General features: G+C 39.1%; 2 protein-coding genes across 2 annotated transcripts in view; both read right to left on the bottom strand.

Moving 5' to 3' along the window:
• LOC112045082 (catalase-like) overlaps positions 1–1,640 on the bottom strand; it is a 2,778-nt gene extending 1,138 nt beyond the window's left edge. The window contains exon 1 of the mRNA XM_052882613.1: positions 1,533–1,640. Within this exon, the coding sequence (XP_052738573.1) occupies positions 1,533–1,640 (108 nt within the window). The remainder of the gene's footprint in view (positions 1–1,532) is intronic.
• Positions 1,641–6,757: 5,117 nt separating this feature from the next.
• Positions 6,758–9,747, bottom strand: LOC112045081 (catalase-like). Its single transcript, XM_052882612.1, has 2 exons — positions 9,691–9,747; positions 6,758–8,224 (listed from the first exon to the last, which is right to left on the bottom strand). Exons 1-2 carry the CDS (start codon positions 9,745–9,747, stop codon positions 6,803–6,805), a joined length of 1,479 nt encoding a protein of 492 aa, XP_052738572.1. The 3' UTR covers positions 6,758–6,802.
• Positions 9,748–18,677: the final 8,930 nt, after the last annotated feature.

Below are 18,677 nucleotides of genomic sequence, written 5' to 3'. Positions count from 1 at the left end.
AGAGACTAACATTCCGAAGGACCACAGTATAAAAGTAAATAAACAGTACCACGTTAGGTGATAATATTTAACTAAATAAAATTATGTAACTAAAAATGACCAGTTAGTTAGTCTGTACGCCGTAAAAACAACACTTGAAAAATGTAGCAATTCTCGCAATCAGTTATTCTACCGCAAAAAGTTGTGAGATCCATGTAATACCAAGTCGATTACTTTATTCTGTCCGTAATAGAAGTGGGTACGAGAGGAGTAAGATCTAACTAAAGTCTAGACAGGGAGAACAAGATGAACTGAGAAGGTGAGTGAACTGTCAAGGGCATCCTTAACCCCACACCCATCGGTCACAAGTCCAGGGTGCTCGGAGATCTATCTGCCACGCGATGAAGCACCGTGAAGCCATGGAATTCTAATATATTCGTCTCTCTCTATTAACATCATATCTTGAAGTTTTAAACATAACCATGGCCGAAGCCTTTCACTAACCAGGCCTAGACCAACTAAAAAAAACCTCAATCGGCACAGCTGGGGATCGAACCCAGGATCTCCGTCTTGTTTATCCACTTGCGCATACCACTGCGGCATGGAGGCCGTCAAATAATATTTAGAATAGGCTTCAAAACTAATCGCTTCGAGAGTTGCGACAATTTAATAGGCTCGGAAACTACTGAATCGATTTGAACAAATCTTTCACTGTTTGAAAGCTGATCCCTGAGTGCTATAGGCTATAATTTATCCCCTTATTCCTATGGGAACAAGAACTTGTAGTGTAGATTTGATTGTTTATTTGTTTGCATTGCATCAGTTACTATTAGTTATAGGTTACTGCGATTGGAAAAATTCTTTCACCATTAAAATCCTGTACTATCCCTGATGAACATGGGCTATATTTTATCCCCGTATTCCCACGGGAACAAGAACAACGCGTATGAAATCGCCTGGCATCCGCTAGTAACTTTATATTATAAACTAGCGAACGCCCGCGACTCCATTCGCAAACAATAGTTTTTTACATATCCAGCGTGAACCATGGATTTTATGTAGAAAGTTGTCTACGTTCTAAGGTCCAGTTTATCTCTGTCAAATTTCATCCAAATTGATTCAGCGGTTTACCGTACAAGGACAGGCAGACTAAATTTAGCATTTTTAATATTAAGTATGGATATGTTGCCAGGTGTCAGGATAGAGCCGGACATGGATAGGCTTTTCTATTCCGTGTCCGGTCGAAATAAACGTATAAATCCGGCTTTTATCAGGCTTTACATTTCACAAACGTGAGAGCGACGAGAAATAAAATGTACGCTAATAATCATATATGATTGATTTTGAATGAATGGTTTGACATAAAAAAAAATTTTCAGACCTATGAATGTATGTTTGAGTACGTAATGTAGTACAGATGTACACAACATCCTCAATAATGTAGACTGTCCGGTCTTTTTACCCAAATATCAGGCCAAACTGACTGGATTGTCCGGCTTTTAATTTCGGCGACCTGGCAACCCTAAGTATGGATGTAGTTGTTACTAACTTACCGGCGTTCTTTCCTTGTGAAGAACGATTTGATCTGTAGCCGGGTCCCTCGGTGTTGGATCCTTTTCCTTGGCCGCCGCCATCGCCAGCGTTAGTAGCAAGTAAATCATCCTCAGTACTCAATCTCGTGATTAATTATATTTGAATGAACATAATCCAACAAGAGTTTTGAAAACCGTGCCTTATATACCCTAAAGTGTACATTATATAAGTATATTTTATTACACTCGCATTACCGATAGTGCAGCAAACTTGAACGGTAATTGAAATAAACGAGTTTATTTTTTTTATTTAATTCTTTGACTGCTGATTGGTGCAGCGGGTAGTGCCTACAGCACCCAAGGTCGTGAGTTCGATTACCTGGGAAATATTGTGATGAAGATGATTGCAATCAATCAACTTATTTATTTGCAAATAGGTACATGAAGATAGGTGGTAGGTGATGTAAATAGTACATGTAATCTTGCCTATTTGGCATGCAAATTACTTACTACTATGTTGTTTTTAAATAGCTAATTTGGCCTTTATGTAGGTATATAGCGGCCCACCCGCTATATACCTACATAAAGGCCAAATTAACCCGGAAAACTTCATGATATCATGTGGTATTTGCAAAATGTTTAATTTCCGCGGACGAAGTTAGTAACAAACATAAAGCCGTATTTTCCATTACTTGGAAAATTAAAAAAAATAATAATAATAACAATTAGTACAATAGTGTAAGTGATAAGGTCGCCTTATAATTATTTTTTAGCTTTATATTCTACAGGTATGTAATATTTCCATGCAATAAAGTGGTTTAAATAAAATAAAAAAAAATGCTAAATAATGCTGTGCACTGGTTCACGATAAAGTTGAATACATTATTTAACCATAATTAATTTTAATCCATTCTACTATCAAGCAGGTGCCGTTTTAATTTTTCCATCCGGTTTTATACCTATCATTTAGTTTATCGACCTACAACACAAAGACTATTATAATTCTAACATTCCCGTGGCATTGTAGTTTCTACACTAATGGACTTATTTTTTTTTTATTAGTGTACATAACTGGCACAATTGCACTAAGTTATTAAAAAACTAAATACTACATATTGTTATGTAATAGGCCAGTTGACACTTTTTTTTAAATGGCCTTAAATGGCCTTGAAATGTTTGAAAAAAAATTGTGACGAATACTTACATGAAAATTTTAAATTTTTTAACAAAACGAGCCAAAACGCCTGTCGGCCATGATGGTCTATATTTCAACTGCTTCATGTCGTCACGTTCAGTGTGCCTAGTGAGAGTTTTCAATATTTTCATAATGTTACTATCACGTTGACGTAAACGCAAATTTATATGGAATTTAAACAGTTGTGCAGTAGTGCCACTAGATGGCACTGTTTCAATTCCTTATAAATTCGCGTTTACGTTACGTGACATTAACAGTATCAAACTGCCACTAGGCCCTCTCAAATCCTTTACAAACGGACCGTTTCACAAACATTTTAGTTAACAATTATAAGTTTGAAGTGTAGTACATCAAATCACATTATGACGTCACAAAATGGAACGTTTGGAAAATTGAAAAAAAAAATATCATTTTTAAATTTAGTTTTATAAGAAATCCTTAACTTTTTAACCGACTTCCAAAAAGGAGGAGGTTCTACGTTCGGCTGTATGTATGTTTTTTTTTTTTTTATGTATGTCCAGCGATAATTCCGTCAATTATGGACCGATTTTGAAAATTCTTTTTTTGTTTTGAAGGGTTTACTTCCAGGGTGGTCCCATTTTTTTCGTGTCAGGATCTGATGATGGCATCCTGGAGAAATTGAGGGAAACTTTCGAAAGTTGTAGAGACGGCTAGTGCGTTTGTTAGTGTTTCCATAAGGTATTTTAAACCACTACAATTTTATGAAGGTTTGGAGTTGGTCTGATGATGGAGCCGAAACACAGACGATGGAACTCGTCAAGGATTTACAGCAGTCACCTTTTGTTTGGGCTTGATTAATTTGTATTGATGAGTACTTTCCACCTATATGGGTTGTGACTGTATTAAGGGTCTGGTGATGAAGACGAGGGACAGTGAAGAGAACTCCTCGACGGTTCACAGTAGCTACCTTGTGTTTGGACTTGATAATTTTGTATTGATAAGAACTTTCCACTTAGATAGGTTGTGACTGTACACACGCAGTAGGTATGCTAACACTAAAAATAAAAAAATGAAAATTTTAATAAAAAAATTCAACCGACTTCCAACTCAAAAAATAACTTTAACTAAAAAGCAAAAAATAACATCCTAACTATGTGCTACCTTCTGATCAGTTTGAAGGCGGTGCCAAGCCAGTGTCGTGTTTTAATTAAAGCTGTTTCTGAAAGAACCACATAAATTTTGTAGTTTAACCGTGTTTAATTAAAACATCACTGGCTTGGCACCGCCTTTAAACTGATCAGAAGGTAGCACATAGTTAGGATGTTATTTTTTGCTTTTTAGTTAAAGTTATTTTTTGAGTTGGAAGTCGGTTGAATTTTTTTATTAAAATTTTTTATTAATTAAAATCGATAAATTCGGACCCTTATTGTATGTATGTACTACACGAATTTATGATATGAGTCTACTTGGTGTAAACACTACATGCGTACATTGGGTACAAAATATTGACTTACTTTAAAAAAACACACAAAAAGATAAAGAAAAATAAAAGCGAAAATAGAAATCAATGATAACTTTATACTATAGATAGGTTACGTCCCAACAAAATCACCGCAAAAACTGACCTGACCTGAGCGCACACATGCACAATTTTGTCTTTAATTCCATTATATATTTGTGTATATACAGTTTTTACACTTCCTGAATACATAACTCAACATTGTAGACGATATTTAGGTATTAATTTTTTAAACAACGTTCGTTGTATATATATATAATAAGCGACTATGAAATTAAGTTAAATTTCCACATTTGTCCGCATCTGTTTCGATGCGCTAGTGGCGCTAGTGCCCCATCTCCAGTATAAAATATCATTGATTGAAATGGATACATTTAAGCTTTGAGTCGCTGAAGATATCTATACGGTTTCGGACACCATTTGCAAAAGATTGCATGCGGTGCATGGGACTATGGTGGCCCAGGTTAGTCTTAGCGACCGGCAAACAAAACGTTTTACGGTTATGTAGGCGGCTTTCTTTGCGGGATACTGTGAACCATAAGCGTTCAAGCAACTCTGGTGCATCCACAGAACAGACAGCGTTAAAAGCTAACGCTTTTAGCGCTGTGGATAGAAGTAGCAAGGGGGCGTGGCCCACTTTCACCCGGGTGTGCGGAGTTTCGCAAGCGTTTCCGCGCATGTACTAGCAGTCTTGTTTTGTTTACTGACACTGTATTTTGTTCTGTGACAAAAGGAATAAATAATATTCAACTCTAAAGTAAGGGCAACATTTAAAAAATGTGACAAACTAACTTTTTTCACTAAAGTGCCAATTACATGAAGAGTTTATCAGTGTGATAAGTATTATTATATGTTTGTTTAGGTCACGCCCCCGGGTACGTTAGTTTCAATACAAAGAATTGGCACTTTATAAATCTAGTTACCATTTATATCTGTGGGTGCATCAATGAGACCACTCAAATTGGACAAGTTTCAAATATCAAACCAATAATACAAATAATGAGCCATGTTAGCCTGGTGGATACGATCTCTGCCTTTGATTCAGAAGGCAGCCTTGAATCCGGCCCAGAGCATGCACCACCAACTTTTCAGTTAGGTATGTGCCTACCGGTGAAGGAAAAACATCGTAAGCATACCTGAGAATATTTTTAATTCTTCGTGTCTCCTCCTCAGTAAGCCAATCCTCATTGGGCCAGCGTGGTGGATTAGCCTAACCTCTCTCATTCTGAGAGGTCGCTCATGTTCAACAGTGTGTCGGTTAAGGGTTGTTAATGACAATGATGACGACAAAATATTACTGAATTTGTAAATATAGGTCTAGTAGTAGATACTAAATTAAAAAAAAGTTGGAATGTGCAGACTTTTCATCATCATCATCATTACCAGCCGATGGACGTCCACTGCTGGACATAGACCTCTTGCATGGACGTCCGAACAAAACGGTCTCGAGCCGCGAGCATCCAGCGGCTCCCTGCAACCCGCTTGACGTCTTCGTCCACCTAGTGGGGGGTCGACCAACACTGCGCTTTCCGGTCCGGGGTCGCCATTCCAGCACCTTGGGACCCCAACGTCTATCGGTTTTTCGAACTATGTGGCCTGCCCACTGCCACTTCAGCTTCGCGACTCGCTGAGCTATATCAGTGACTTTGGTTCTTCTGCAGATCTCATCATTTCTGATTCGATCACGCAGAGAAACCCCAAGCATAGCTCGCTCCATTGCCCGCTGAGTGACTTTGAGCCTTTTTATGAGGGCCACAGTTAGCGACCAAGTCTCGGATCCGTAAGTCATCACTGGCAACACACACTGTTCGAAGACTTTTGTCTTCAGGGACTGAGGAATTTTGGACGAAAAGATATCGCGGAGTTTCCCCGAAAGCTGCAGACTTTTAAATATTTTTATTTTTATTTATTTCGTAACTTTAATCACTATTATGTACAGACATAATAGTGGACAGCCATCTTAATGTCTGCCGGGGCATGCATTAGAGATGGCGGCAGATGAACCGACATTGATCATCGACGGTACTCAGATCTCGAGGAGGCCCACGGCTAGCTGTGAGGTGATAACCGAGCGTAAAACTGAGGTAATTTTTGTATACCAGTCACGAGGCAAAGCTTTAAAGGAAGGAGCCATGAAAGGAATGGGACTCTCAGACCGCGTGTAATGGAATATACGAGGTGAAAGAAAAAGAAGCATATATTCACGAACTACTTACTCTATAGGTAATTAGTCCATATATTAAGTCCTCTTCCTATGGATTTTCAGCATCGAATTTCTTATCTACATTTACAAACCTTGACAAGAAATTAAAGTGAAATTTTTATGCATATTTTTATTTATTTATATTTATTATAATGAAAAACGTTAAAATATTAAACAAAACAGCAATGTTTTAGAAAAACAGTAGCTACAATAATTATTTTGAAACAGTTATATCCAAATGTCAAGAATATTACAAAATTAAAAAACTTACAAAGTGTTATTTGTAGGTTACTTTGAAGTAAAAAAAAATCTAAATACCACATTTCATTTAGCAACATTTGTATTATTAAAGGAAGATCTTACATATCAGATGCATATAAAAAAATAATTATTTATTATATTCAATGCATTATTTATTCATAGTTTGATACCGTGCTATTGAAACCCTTGGCTAAGCGCCTTGCTAAGTCTTCGTGAACTTTACCAAACAAATAGACGGATTTCTTTTGGATTCTTGGACTTGTTGTTTTTAAGACCATCACCAAATTATCGCATAATATCTGCCGCCCTTCGTCGGTCAATTGGTTGTAAAACTCTACGATTTGGTCAGAGTTATAGGCCGGGCTTTCTGTTATTTGGATTAAGCCTTCCTTCCTGTATTTTCTTGTGCAGTTGCTGGGCCATGCAGGCGTGAAGGGCTGGGGCCCTCCGAATGTGTTAGGATAGTAGTTGGGTGCAGATCCCTCGTTGTCCCCTACTGGATACATTCCATCTCTGTTATAAGTTAATATTTTGTGAAGGGGACAATTAACAGGGATTTTATTGTGATTTTTACCCAAACGATGGTACTGTGCGTCCCTGTATAAAAATGAACGACTTTCAAACAATTTATCGGGCGCTCCGAGTATTCCGTTTACCACATTACCTGGATTCATGGCTAGCTGATCTATTTCTTTATCGAAGTGCTTAGCATTTTTATTTAAAACAAGTTTGCCTATTTTTAATAAGGGAAAATCATCTATAGAAAGGCTTCTTGTTACATCGAAAACTTTGGCACCATGTTTTTTAACGTCCTTCATGGTTAAAATCTGAGCGTAGACTGTCCAAGATGGGTAATCGCCTCTTTGAATTGCTTCATATAAATCTCTCACTGAGTAATCGGGATCCGTTGAACTTAGTGTTAAAGCGTCCATGGTCTTCAAAGTTTTAACGCCTAAATCGGGCATATAATGGAATCTGGAAAAATAGTACTCACCACAACTATTTACTAGTTGATACGTATGAATCGGGAAGCCAGGCATATGTCGGTAGTTGAGTGGTATACCGTGACTAGAATAAAGATTCACGAAAAAATTACACGTCTCTGGCAATTCAGTAATTGCATCGAAGTATGTATCATAATCATACATACCGCTATCAGGTTTTTTCTTTACTCCGTGCACAACTGTAGTGAAACGGTGTGGATCGCTGTAAAAATACATTTCTGTATGAAATCCGACCATATCGCAGTTCCCTTCTTTCGTGTAGAACTTGACTGCGAATCCTCGAGTGTCCCGGATGAAGTCGGAGCTTCCTCGTTCACCCGCTCCCGTGGAAAACCTCACGGCGACCGGAGTCCTCTTGCCGACCCCCCGCAAGAAGTCGGCTCTACAGTAGCGTGACATGTCATGTGTCAACTCGAAGTAGCCGAACGCTCCTGTGCCCTTGGCGTGAACGACGCGTTCAGGAATTTTTTCCCGAACCATGGCGGTGATGTCATTCACAAATTCAGCATTATTAGTTATCGGCTCCTCAAAAGGTTGCGCGTAGCAAAGGTCGCCACCAAATTCCGGACCCTACAAATAATAAACTACTCTTACCGTTGGTTCAGAGGTTAGCAGTAGCGTGCACTTCATAGATATTAAAAGCATTGTCCTAAGGACTCGTTACACTGAGGAATGGAGAAAAAATTTTCCATTTTTTACTATTGGTACATAATATAGAGTACCCTATTTGTGTGGTCAAAGTCTTGTGCACGCCTCTCGTAGGTGGCCTTCTTGGTTCACAAGGTTTAGGGTACAAATGGATCGGACTATATGAGGTAGGGAATTTTTCTTTCTTCTAGGTAATTTTTAGATAAACTCAGCCCGGAGTTGAGAAGCTGGTTACACACCGAAGGTGTTACACCCCTGTAGAATGCATTAAGCCGTCGATTAATCAAATCGTGGAAAAACTGGCTGAGTTTGTTGTGGACTCTTTTCGGACCAAAGCGCGTTTGGAACTCTCGTAACTTTAATTACAAGTTTTCGAATAATTATTATCGCCATTATCTTATGCATAATATTATGACCTGACGTTTCAAAAAAGCTTGTAAACTAAGCCTATTAGGAACAAATGAATATTGATTTGATTTGATTTGACTGATCCCGGTCATTATCACTAACATCTGATAGTGATTAGCATAGGAGCAGTGTTGTGGGTCTAAGCTCCATATCCCCTCTACTATATGGAGAGAGGGCTGGCTGTAGTGGGCTGATAATAATGACTTCCTGTTTTGAGAAACTTCTTTCTATAGCCTATATTGTTTCTCGGTATAGCCAGCGACAGCCAGACCGTCATTCTATAAAGGCTGAAAGTTTGTTTCAAGGATCCAGACCCTATACAGTTTATGTACAAAGTGTAATTTTTTTATATTTTCTTCTGCAAAATATGAGAAATTATATCCTATTCACCAGACACTTGACTCCATAGCGACCAAACGCTAGAGACCCTTAAATTTTTATTTTAAACTTTAGAGAACTTTATCTTAATTGTTTTTCGAAACGTTTCTAAGCGACTGGTGATCGGGGATGTAATAATATATAATATATTTAAACAATACACACATCACTATCTAGCCCCAAATATATATACGTATAAATAGTATACGTAGTATGCCGAGGACACAATAAAAAAATATACATTATACTTAAACGGTTGAGTCTGGATTCTAAACTACTACTCCTAAAGTACCACGGCCCAAACTCAATAGTAGGAGATCAATTTTCGGCATGTGGGAGGCTTCAGCCGTGGCTAGTTAACACCCTACCGACAAAGACGTACCGCTTAGGGATTTAGCGTTCCGGTTCGATGCCGGTAGAAGCAGGAGCTGACAAATTTTCAGCTTTTATATAATGACGAAGATCTGGTATCGCTGGCTCTTCATCTATCACGGGTACTGTGGGAAAGTTTGCAGAGTGTAATAAACATTCAGCATTAGCACCAACTGCAGGGGCCAGCTGGCAGGTACTCACTCCGTCAGCTGATCAATGACGTCACTCACCAGATCGTATTCGGTCGCCGCCGCCGACGCGGCCATCAACAGCAGTAAGGCAAACATGGTCGCGGCAGAACTGTTGTACTTCACCAACCTGAACTCTCAAGTGGTGTACACATTAACTATTAGTCTTTGCTCTTATATACCGAATTATTCATTATTTACTCGCTTAATTTAATGCAGCAAAAGAGTAATTATTTGTTCATGGATAAACTAGTAGTATCACGCGACTTTGCATCAACATTATCAGGGATCCAAAAAAATTTGATTCATTATTTTACATTTTAATTTATTAGCCTTCAAAATGTCTGCTAAGATAATAATTAACTGTTGAATATAAATAATATAAGCTTTATTATCATTGTACTACTAATAAGTTGTTGGAATTCCGTGGAATGCCGGATATATTAATTTCTCGTAGGTCGTAGGCTTATCAGGCATTTGGCTTAAAGTGTATAAGTATAGTATCTTACAGTTCGGTTCATGTAGGTGCGGATGGTGCGGGTGACAGTGTGTTTCTCTTTTTTGTTTGTTTGCCGCGATTCACGATAATATTTCGTATTATGAACGTCATACAGGCAAACTGTTTACCGTACCCATGCTATCTGAATAACACCCTACCTATAACAAGAGGTGTGCTTAGTTTGGTGCTAGATATCAATGTGTGTATTGTCCGTGTATATATTTATTTTATATATTTTATAAACAGTATTTGTGTATTTTATGTACAGACAGCATTTATGTCATTAACAGATTTTGAAAGTTGAGTTCCAGACCACTATTGTCTTTACACAGTTGATCAAACATCAGAAATAATTAATAAGTTATCTAAGAAAAAACCATTCCCCCCATTTTATCCTAAACTACCAAACTTAAAATTTAGAAAAAAATACAGAAGTTAGCTTTCTACTTGAAAATTTCCGGAAAACCTCAGAAATATAAAATTTATGAATATAAAGGTCACTTCTGGGGACAAGATGAAAATTGCAACTACATCGTGTGATACATCAAATAAACGAGATTGGCAAGAGGATCGTAAATATATTTTTTCTGTAATTTATAAATAAATAGTTTTCAAGTTATCTAAGAAAATATCCCCCCTTTTCTCCGAAACTACCAAACTTGAAATTTTGAAAAAAATACAGAAGTTAGCTTTCTACTTGAAGATTGCCGGAAAACCTCATAGACTAAATAGACTATCCCCCCCTTTTCTCCGAAACTACCGCACCTGGTGACTCGTATAAGACTTTATTGCACTCCTTAATCCGAGTATCAATTCACACTTTCAAACGTAGGTAATTCGTTGTCCAAAATCTTAGTGGAGTTCACTTGTATCGCTCGTATCAATGCGATGTTCACTTCACTTGGTTTCGAAGTCAACTGCCCCGAGCCGACGAGAGATCATCCACGCAGACCCTCACGGGTCTCGAGGTTACCGGCTCGGCGATGGCCTCTTTCGGTGGTTTCAAACGCCGCCTGCGACAATAGGCGGGTCACTGGGTCCACTGGGGACCACTGTCGTGGTCCATGGCGTCCATTCAGAAGTGTCATATCCGCACTGCGATCGAGCCCGCGAGAGTCGCCAGCGATCTGCAGAGCTGCGGTGGAGAGGTCGTTTCCGTGTGGGGCTTCTCCCACTGCTCGGCGAGGTCGAGCCCACCAGAGGTCTAGCGGGCGCTCATCAGCCAGCAGTGAGGAAGCGGTCGTGTCCGGGGGCTCATGAGATCAATTCTCGTGGCAAGCCTCGTGCGTCCGGCGATCGCCGATGGTATGGTGCAATCCCTCGCAAGTGCTGACAGGCAGGCAGCTTCTCTGGGGCACACCGGCACGGATGGGCCGTACTGTGGATAAGACGTCTTCAACCGCCACTTGAAAACGAAACGTCTGTCTTGTAGGAAGGTGGCCACGATCTTAACTACTCGGCGGAGAGTAGTACACGTGGACATCTTGTACACTAATCCAGTGTGCCAGACGCGGTCGAACACTTTCTCCATGTCGAGGAATACTGTGATGGAGTGCTCTCGCTTGTTAAAGGCGGCAGCGAGGTGGTGCAGTACCCTCGTTACTTGGAGTGTCGTGGAATGTTTGTTGTTTGGAATGAATGTTTTATCTCAGTGATAGAACGCAGAAGGTATGCATAAATGATATAAAGTCGCACGGTTCCACTACCATAATGGGCGTCCCACAGGGTTCAATTCTGGGTCCTTTTCTATTTTTAGTGTACGTAAACGATTTACCATACCATGTCAGCGGCATATGTGAGATTGTACTGTTTGCTGATGACACATCCTTAATTTTTAAGTCCGACAGAAATAAAGATAACTCTGACGACGTAAACCGTGCCATATCGCATGTGTCGCATTGGTTCACTGCAAATAATCTACTTTTGAATGCCAAGAAAACTAAATGTATTGAGTTTTCATTGCCAAATGTTAAAAAATTAGATAAGTCTATAATGATCGATGGTGAAACACTGGAAATGGAGAGTTCCACAGTTTTCCTGGGAGTGACCTTGGATTGTAAACTTCAGTGGGGTGCACATATAGAAAAACTGTCTGGTAAACTTAGCTCAGCGGCATTTGCCGTGAGAAAAATAAGACAGTTTACTGATGTTGATACAGCTAGGCTTGTTTATTTTGCGTACTTTCACAGCGTAATGTCTTACGGTATTTTATTGTGGGGCAAGGCTGCCGATATACAATCTATATTTGTTCTTCAAAAAAGAGCAATTCGAGCAATATATCAATTAAAATCACGCGAGTCCCTTCGTCAAAAGTTTAAAGAAATAGGTATACTAACAGTAGCCTGTCAATATATATATAACAGTATAGTATATGTAAGACAAAATATTAATTTGTACAAACGAAAAGGAGATTTAAACCCACGTCTTACTAGACACGGGCATAAGTTAGTTATTTCTGCATATCATCTCCAAAGAGTAAAAAAATCTTTTGTAGGTTTGGGTGTACTCTTCTATAATAAGATCCCCAAGACTGTGATGGACCTGCCAATGCATAGCTTTAAGCAATGTGTTAAAAAACATCTACTTAGTCGAGGGTACTACAACATTGATAGGAACTCATCAATGTTGTAGTACCCTCGACTAAGTAGATGTTGGATGATAATGATAAAGATGCTTGGAGGTCGTTGGATCAGCTTCCACCTTCACACAGAAAGTAAAACTATAAAAAATGTAAACAGTAATTGTTATTAATTGTAAATTATAATACTGTATGACTTTTTCAAAAGAGCAACTGTTGAGTTTCTTGCCGGTATCTTCTCAGCAGAACCTGCCTTCCGAACCGGTGGTAGAATCTTTACAAATAGTCAACTGACGTGTCAAAAGTGCTTGTAAACTGAGCCTACTTGAAATAAATGATTTTTGATTTTTTTTGATTATGTTCGGCACGGAATCCGAACTGTTCGTCGCGTGGCTGGAGATGGGGTGTGATGTGCCGCAGGAGCAATTTCTCGAAGACCTTCGAGGTGGTTGACAGCAGCGTGATTGGACGATAACTTCCAGGCAGCAGGATGTTCTTCCCTTGTTTGGGGAGAAGGATGACTCGGCCGAGCTTCCACGCTGAGGGGAAGTGCCCGGTGCGAAGGATGCCATTGAATAGCCGCGTCAGCGTCGCGATTGCTCGCGGAGGGAGGAGACGTAGGGCTTCGTTGGTGACTCTGTCAGAGCCGGGTGCTTTGCGCAGTTTAGTTCGTCGAATCATCCTTAGGACTTGTCCGGGGGAGAACACGACGGGGTCCTCTGTCGGTTCTATCGGTGACTCGAAGTAATTCTTTAAGTGCTGCTCGATGGTCTCTTCTTGCTGCACATAGGTGGTCGGGTTCGGTGTAAACTGTGTCCCTAGGAAATCCAGGAACTCGGTAACGGGGGGTATCTAATCGGAGGGGGTTTTCCGGAGAGATGGCGGCAGAGGCGGTGAATGCCGGACCAGTCATCGCCAGCTCGCTCAATTGTTTATTTGTATGTGTGTGTGTGTTTGTGCCATGACTCGTTAGCATCAGTTTCGAGCGCTTCCGACATTTTGGCTGCCAGAGCATTGAGCTGCAACCTCATGGTCGGGCACCGTATGGTTTGCCATTTCCTACGCAGCTTCTTCTTTTCCTCGATCATCGCCTTGATGATAGCTTGAACCACTTTGAAGGGTCCCCGTGGTTGTCGCTGGATCCTGTATGGCACATTATTTATCCGGGTGACCACCTTGTATGGACCATCCCATCGGGTTAGCTATTGTTGTGACCAATGTTCCTTCGTCGAATACTAGTCGTATTGGTCTTTATGTTTTCGCTTAACTGCAACCCATTTTCCCGGACTCAAAATCGACTAAGTTTCGAATATCAAACCAGCCATGTTAGTCTAATGCATATGATGTCTGCCTTTGATTCGGCAGGCATAGGTTTGAATCCGGCCCAGAGCATTTTTTACGGCCTCAGTGGCGCAGTAACGCAGTGGACTTGCAAGACGGAGGTCCTGGGTTCGAGCCCCAGCTGGTCCATTGAGGTTTTCTTAATTGGTCCAGGTCTGGCTGGTGGGAGGCTTTGGCCGTGGCTAGTTACCACCCTACCGACAAAGACGTACGTCAAGCGATTTAGCGTTCCGGTACGTAGTCGTGTAGAAACCGAAAGGGGTGTGGATTTCATCCTCCTACTAAAAAGTTAGCCCGATTCCATATTAGATTGCATCATCACTTACCTTCAGGTGCATTTTAATAAATTAAATATCACGTGTCTCAACCGGTGAAGGAAAAAGATCGTAAGCATACCTGAGAATATTTTAAATTCTCTTCGTGTCTAGCCAATCCTCATTGGGCCAGCGTGGTGGATTAGTCTAACCCTTCTCATTCTGAGAGGAGACTCATGCTCAACAGTGTGGCGATTAAGGATTGTTAATGACGATGATGACGGCAAAATATTATTGAATTTAAAAAAAAGAAAAAAAACGTTTATTTGTATGTGTGTGTGTGTGTGTGTTTGTGTGTGAGTCTTTTGATACTTATATTATAATACTATCATAATTATTATGATGAGAATTTGAGTTAAATTAATCTAGATTGTAACATATCTTCAGTTTGTTCATATGTTTTATTCATAAGAAATTTTTTAAATTTGTTTTTACATTTTGTGAGTGTCAGGTCGTAGATGGTGATTTCAGTACTTATTTTGTTGTATAGGTGTGACCCAGGAAAGTAGAAGAAGCGTCTGGTAAAGGTAAATTTAGGAGCAGGCAAAGTACAAATTCTGTATTTGCGTCGATTTATATTTTGTTGACGTGTGAAAGGCGTAATTTTGTGCTGATGTAGAATTACGTTATTAATAAACAATTGTCTAACAGTAAGCACAGCACATTCTTTGTATAGTGCAGTGGTAGGATACAAAAATGGCCGAAAGGTTGGTTTACTTTTAAAATAGCTCGTTGCGCAATGTAGTTTTGGCAGTTCCACCCCACCATGAAATGCAATACAAAATAATAGATACGAAATACACGTTACGTATCACTAGTTGATTACCTAGCAACATATCACAGATTTTTAAAAATAAAAATTAAGTTTCGAACCCTACAACTAATTAAATCGACATGATTTTTGAAGTTTAAATGATTATCCAGGATAATGCCAAGGTATTTAATTTGATTAGTTGCAACTATGGTTGCGCATTGGCAGCTTACAGCAACTTATCGCAACGGCAGTGAACTTTCAGGAATATGGGTATGTTAAGCTGAGAAGAAAGGCTGATTTAAAAAGTTATTAGTTTTGTTTTCGAAATATTGATAGTCAACGCATGGGAGAGTAGCCAGCCGTATACATGATCAAATCCACTTTAAGAGGTAGTCTGAACTTCAGACCAACTTTTGCCGGAAAAAGTAATTGCAGTGTCATCTGCGAAGGAGGTTACTTGCGCATTGGGTAAACATAGATTAGAAAGATCATTTATGAAGATGAGAAATAAAAGTGGCCCTAGGATGATGCCCTGCGGAACGCCATATGTTATTTGTAGCTCGTCACTCATGTGTTTATCAATTTTCGTAATCTGAGTTCGATCTGTAAGGTAACTACGAAAAAAAATTAATTGATTGCCGCGTATGCCCATTCCTTCCAACTTGAGTAATAGGATGTGGATAGGTACCGTGTCGAACGCTTTTGCAAGATCTAAAAAGACTGTTACTACTTTTATACCTTTATTTAGCTGGTCTATGATGTTATTAGTGAGTGCTAGAATAGTATCCACAGTGCTTTTGTTCTTTCTGAAGCCAAATTGCTGAGTCAATATTAAATGAAAGTGCTCAAGGTAACGAATTAGCCTGTTGTACACTAAACGTTGGAGCACCTTTATTAAAGCTGAAAGAATGGCAATAGGACGATAGTTACTTATATCTTTTTCGTTGCCATTTTAATATATAATATTTTTATAATTGCTTTTTTTAAGCCTTAGGAAAGGATCCTAAAGCAAAGCAGTGATTAAAAATATGACAAAGAATAAGTGCCAAAGTAGAATAGAATCTATTGAGTATTTTTGGAGAGATCCCATCCCAGCCAGTGGCAGCATCCGATTTTAAGGTGCCAATGGTAGCGACAATTTCATCAGTGTCGGTTTGTTCCAGGACAAATCAGGAAAGACAATTTACCGACGTCGATGTTGTAGAAAAAGCCGATGTCTGTGAATTCAATGAGACTTTGTCTGCATGTTCTTTACCTATAGTAACAAAGAATTTATTTACATTGTTACACGTTAGATATGTATTTGAATTACTAACCAGTAACTGACTACAGTTGTTCCTTGGTTTAGATGTGAAACATATATTTTTAAGAGTATTCCATAATGCTTAATGTTATTTCCTGCCTTATTCATTTCTTGAGAATCATATAAACGTTTTGCTTTTTTTATTATATTAGACCAAAAGTTTCTTATTAAAATTACTTACAAACGCTACACGTTTGTAAGTAATTTTAAGTATTTAATTGCCCAGAAACTGTTTTCTATGCATTGTGTCGCAATTTGTAAATTTAGGCTTAGTAGTAGATACTAAGTTTAAAAAAAGTTGGAATGTGCAGACTTTTAAATGTTGTTATTTTTTATTTATTTCGTAAATTTCGCTGTAATCACTATTATGTCTTAATGTCTGCCGGGGCATGCATTAGAGATGGCGGCGGATGAACCGACATTGATCATCGACGGTACTCAGGTCTCGAGGAGGCCCACGGCTTGCTGTGAGGTGGCAACCGAGCGTAAAACTAAGGTAATTTTTGTATACCTGTCACGAGGCAAAGCTTTAAAGGAAGGAGCCATGAAAGAACTGGGACTCTCAGACACGGCATATACGAGGTGAAAGAAGAATACATTTACAAACCTTGACAAGAAATTAAAGTGAAATTTTTATGCATATTTTTATTTATTTATATTTATTATAAATGAAAAACGTTAAAATATTAAACAAAACAGGAATGTTTTAGAAAAACAGTAGCTACAATAATTATTTCGAAACAGTTATATACAAATGTCAAGAATATTACAAAATTAAAAAACTTACAAAGTGTTATTTGTAGGTTATTTCGTAGTTAAAAAAATCTAAATACAACAACATTTGATTTAGCAACATTTGTATTATTAAAAATAAATCTCACATATCAGATGCATATAAAAAAATAATTATTTATTTTATTCAATGCATTATTTATTCATAGTTTGATACCGTGCTATTGAAACCTTTGGCTAAGCGCCTTGCTAAGTCTTCGTGAACTTTACCAAACAAATAGACGGATTTCTTTTGGATTCTTGGACTTGTTGTTTTTAAGACCATCACCAAATTATCGCATAATATCTGCCGCCCTTCGTCGGTCAATTGGTTGTAAAACTCTACGATTTGGTCAGAGTTATAGGCCGGGCTTTCTGTTATTTGGATTAAGCCTTCCTTCCTGTATTTTCTTGTGCAGTTGCTGGGCCATGCAGGCGTGAAGGGCTGGGGCCCTCCGAATGTGTTAGGATAGTAGTTGGGTGCAGATCCCTCGTTGTCCCCTACTGGATACATTCCATCTCTGTTATAAGTTAATATTTTGTGAAGGGGACAATTAACAGGGATTTTATTGTGATTTTTACCCAAACGATGGTACTGTGCGTCCCTGTATAAAAATGAACGACTTTCAAACAATTTATCGGGCGCTCCGAGTATTCCGTTTACCACATTACCTGGATTCATGGCTAGCTGATCTATTTCTTTATCGAAGTGCTTAGCATTTTTATTTAAAACAAGTTTGCCTATTTTTAATAAGGGAAAATCATCTATAGAAAGGCTTCTTGTTACATCGAAAACTTTGGCACCGTGTTTTTTAACGTCCTTCATGGTTAAAATCTGAGCGTAGACTGTCCAAGATGGGTAATCGCCTCTTTGAATTGCTTCATATAAATCTCTCACTGAGTAATCGGGATCCGTTGAACTTAGTGTTAAAGCGTCCATGGTCTTCAAAGTTTTAACGCCTAAATCGGGCATATAATGGAATCTGGAAAAATAGTACTCACCACAACTATTTACTAGTTGATACGTATGAATCGGGAAGCCAGGCATATGTCGGTAGTTGAGTGGTATACCGTGACTAGAATAAAGATTCACGAAAAAATTACACGTCTCTGGCAATTCAGTAATTGCATCGAAGTATGTATCATAATTATACATACCGCTATCAGGTTTTTTCTTTACTCCGTGCACAACTGTAGTGAAACGGTGTGGATCGCTGTAAAAATACATTTCTGTATGAAATCCGACCATATCGCAGTTCCCTTCTTTCGTGTAGAACTTGACTGCGAATCCTCGAGTGTCCCGGATGGAGTCGGAGCTTCCTCGTTCCGCTGCTCCCGTGGAGAACCTCACGGCGACCGGAGTCCTCTTGCCGACCCCCCGCAAGAAGTCGGCTCTACAGTAGCGTGACATGTCATGTGTCAACTCGAAGTAGCCGAACGCTCCTGTGCCCTTGGCGTGAACGACGCGT

This window comes from Bicyclus anynana, chromosome 7 (assembly GCF_947172395.1).
Source record: "Bicyclus anynana chromosome 7, ilBicAnyn1.1, whole genome shotgun sequence".
NCBI lineage: Eukaryota > Metazoa > Arthropoda > Insecta > Lepidoptera > Nymphalidae > Bicyclus > Bicyclus anynana.
The sequence above is the reverse complement of the archived record's forward strand: the minus strand, read 5'-3'. Positions and strand labels throughout refer to the sequence as shown.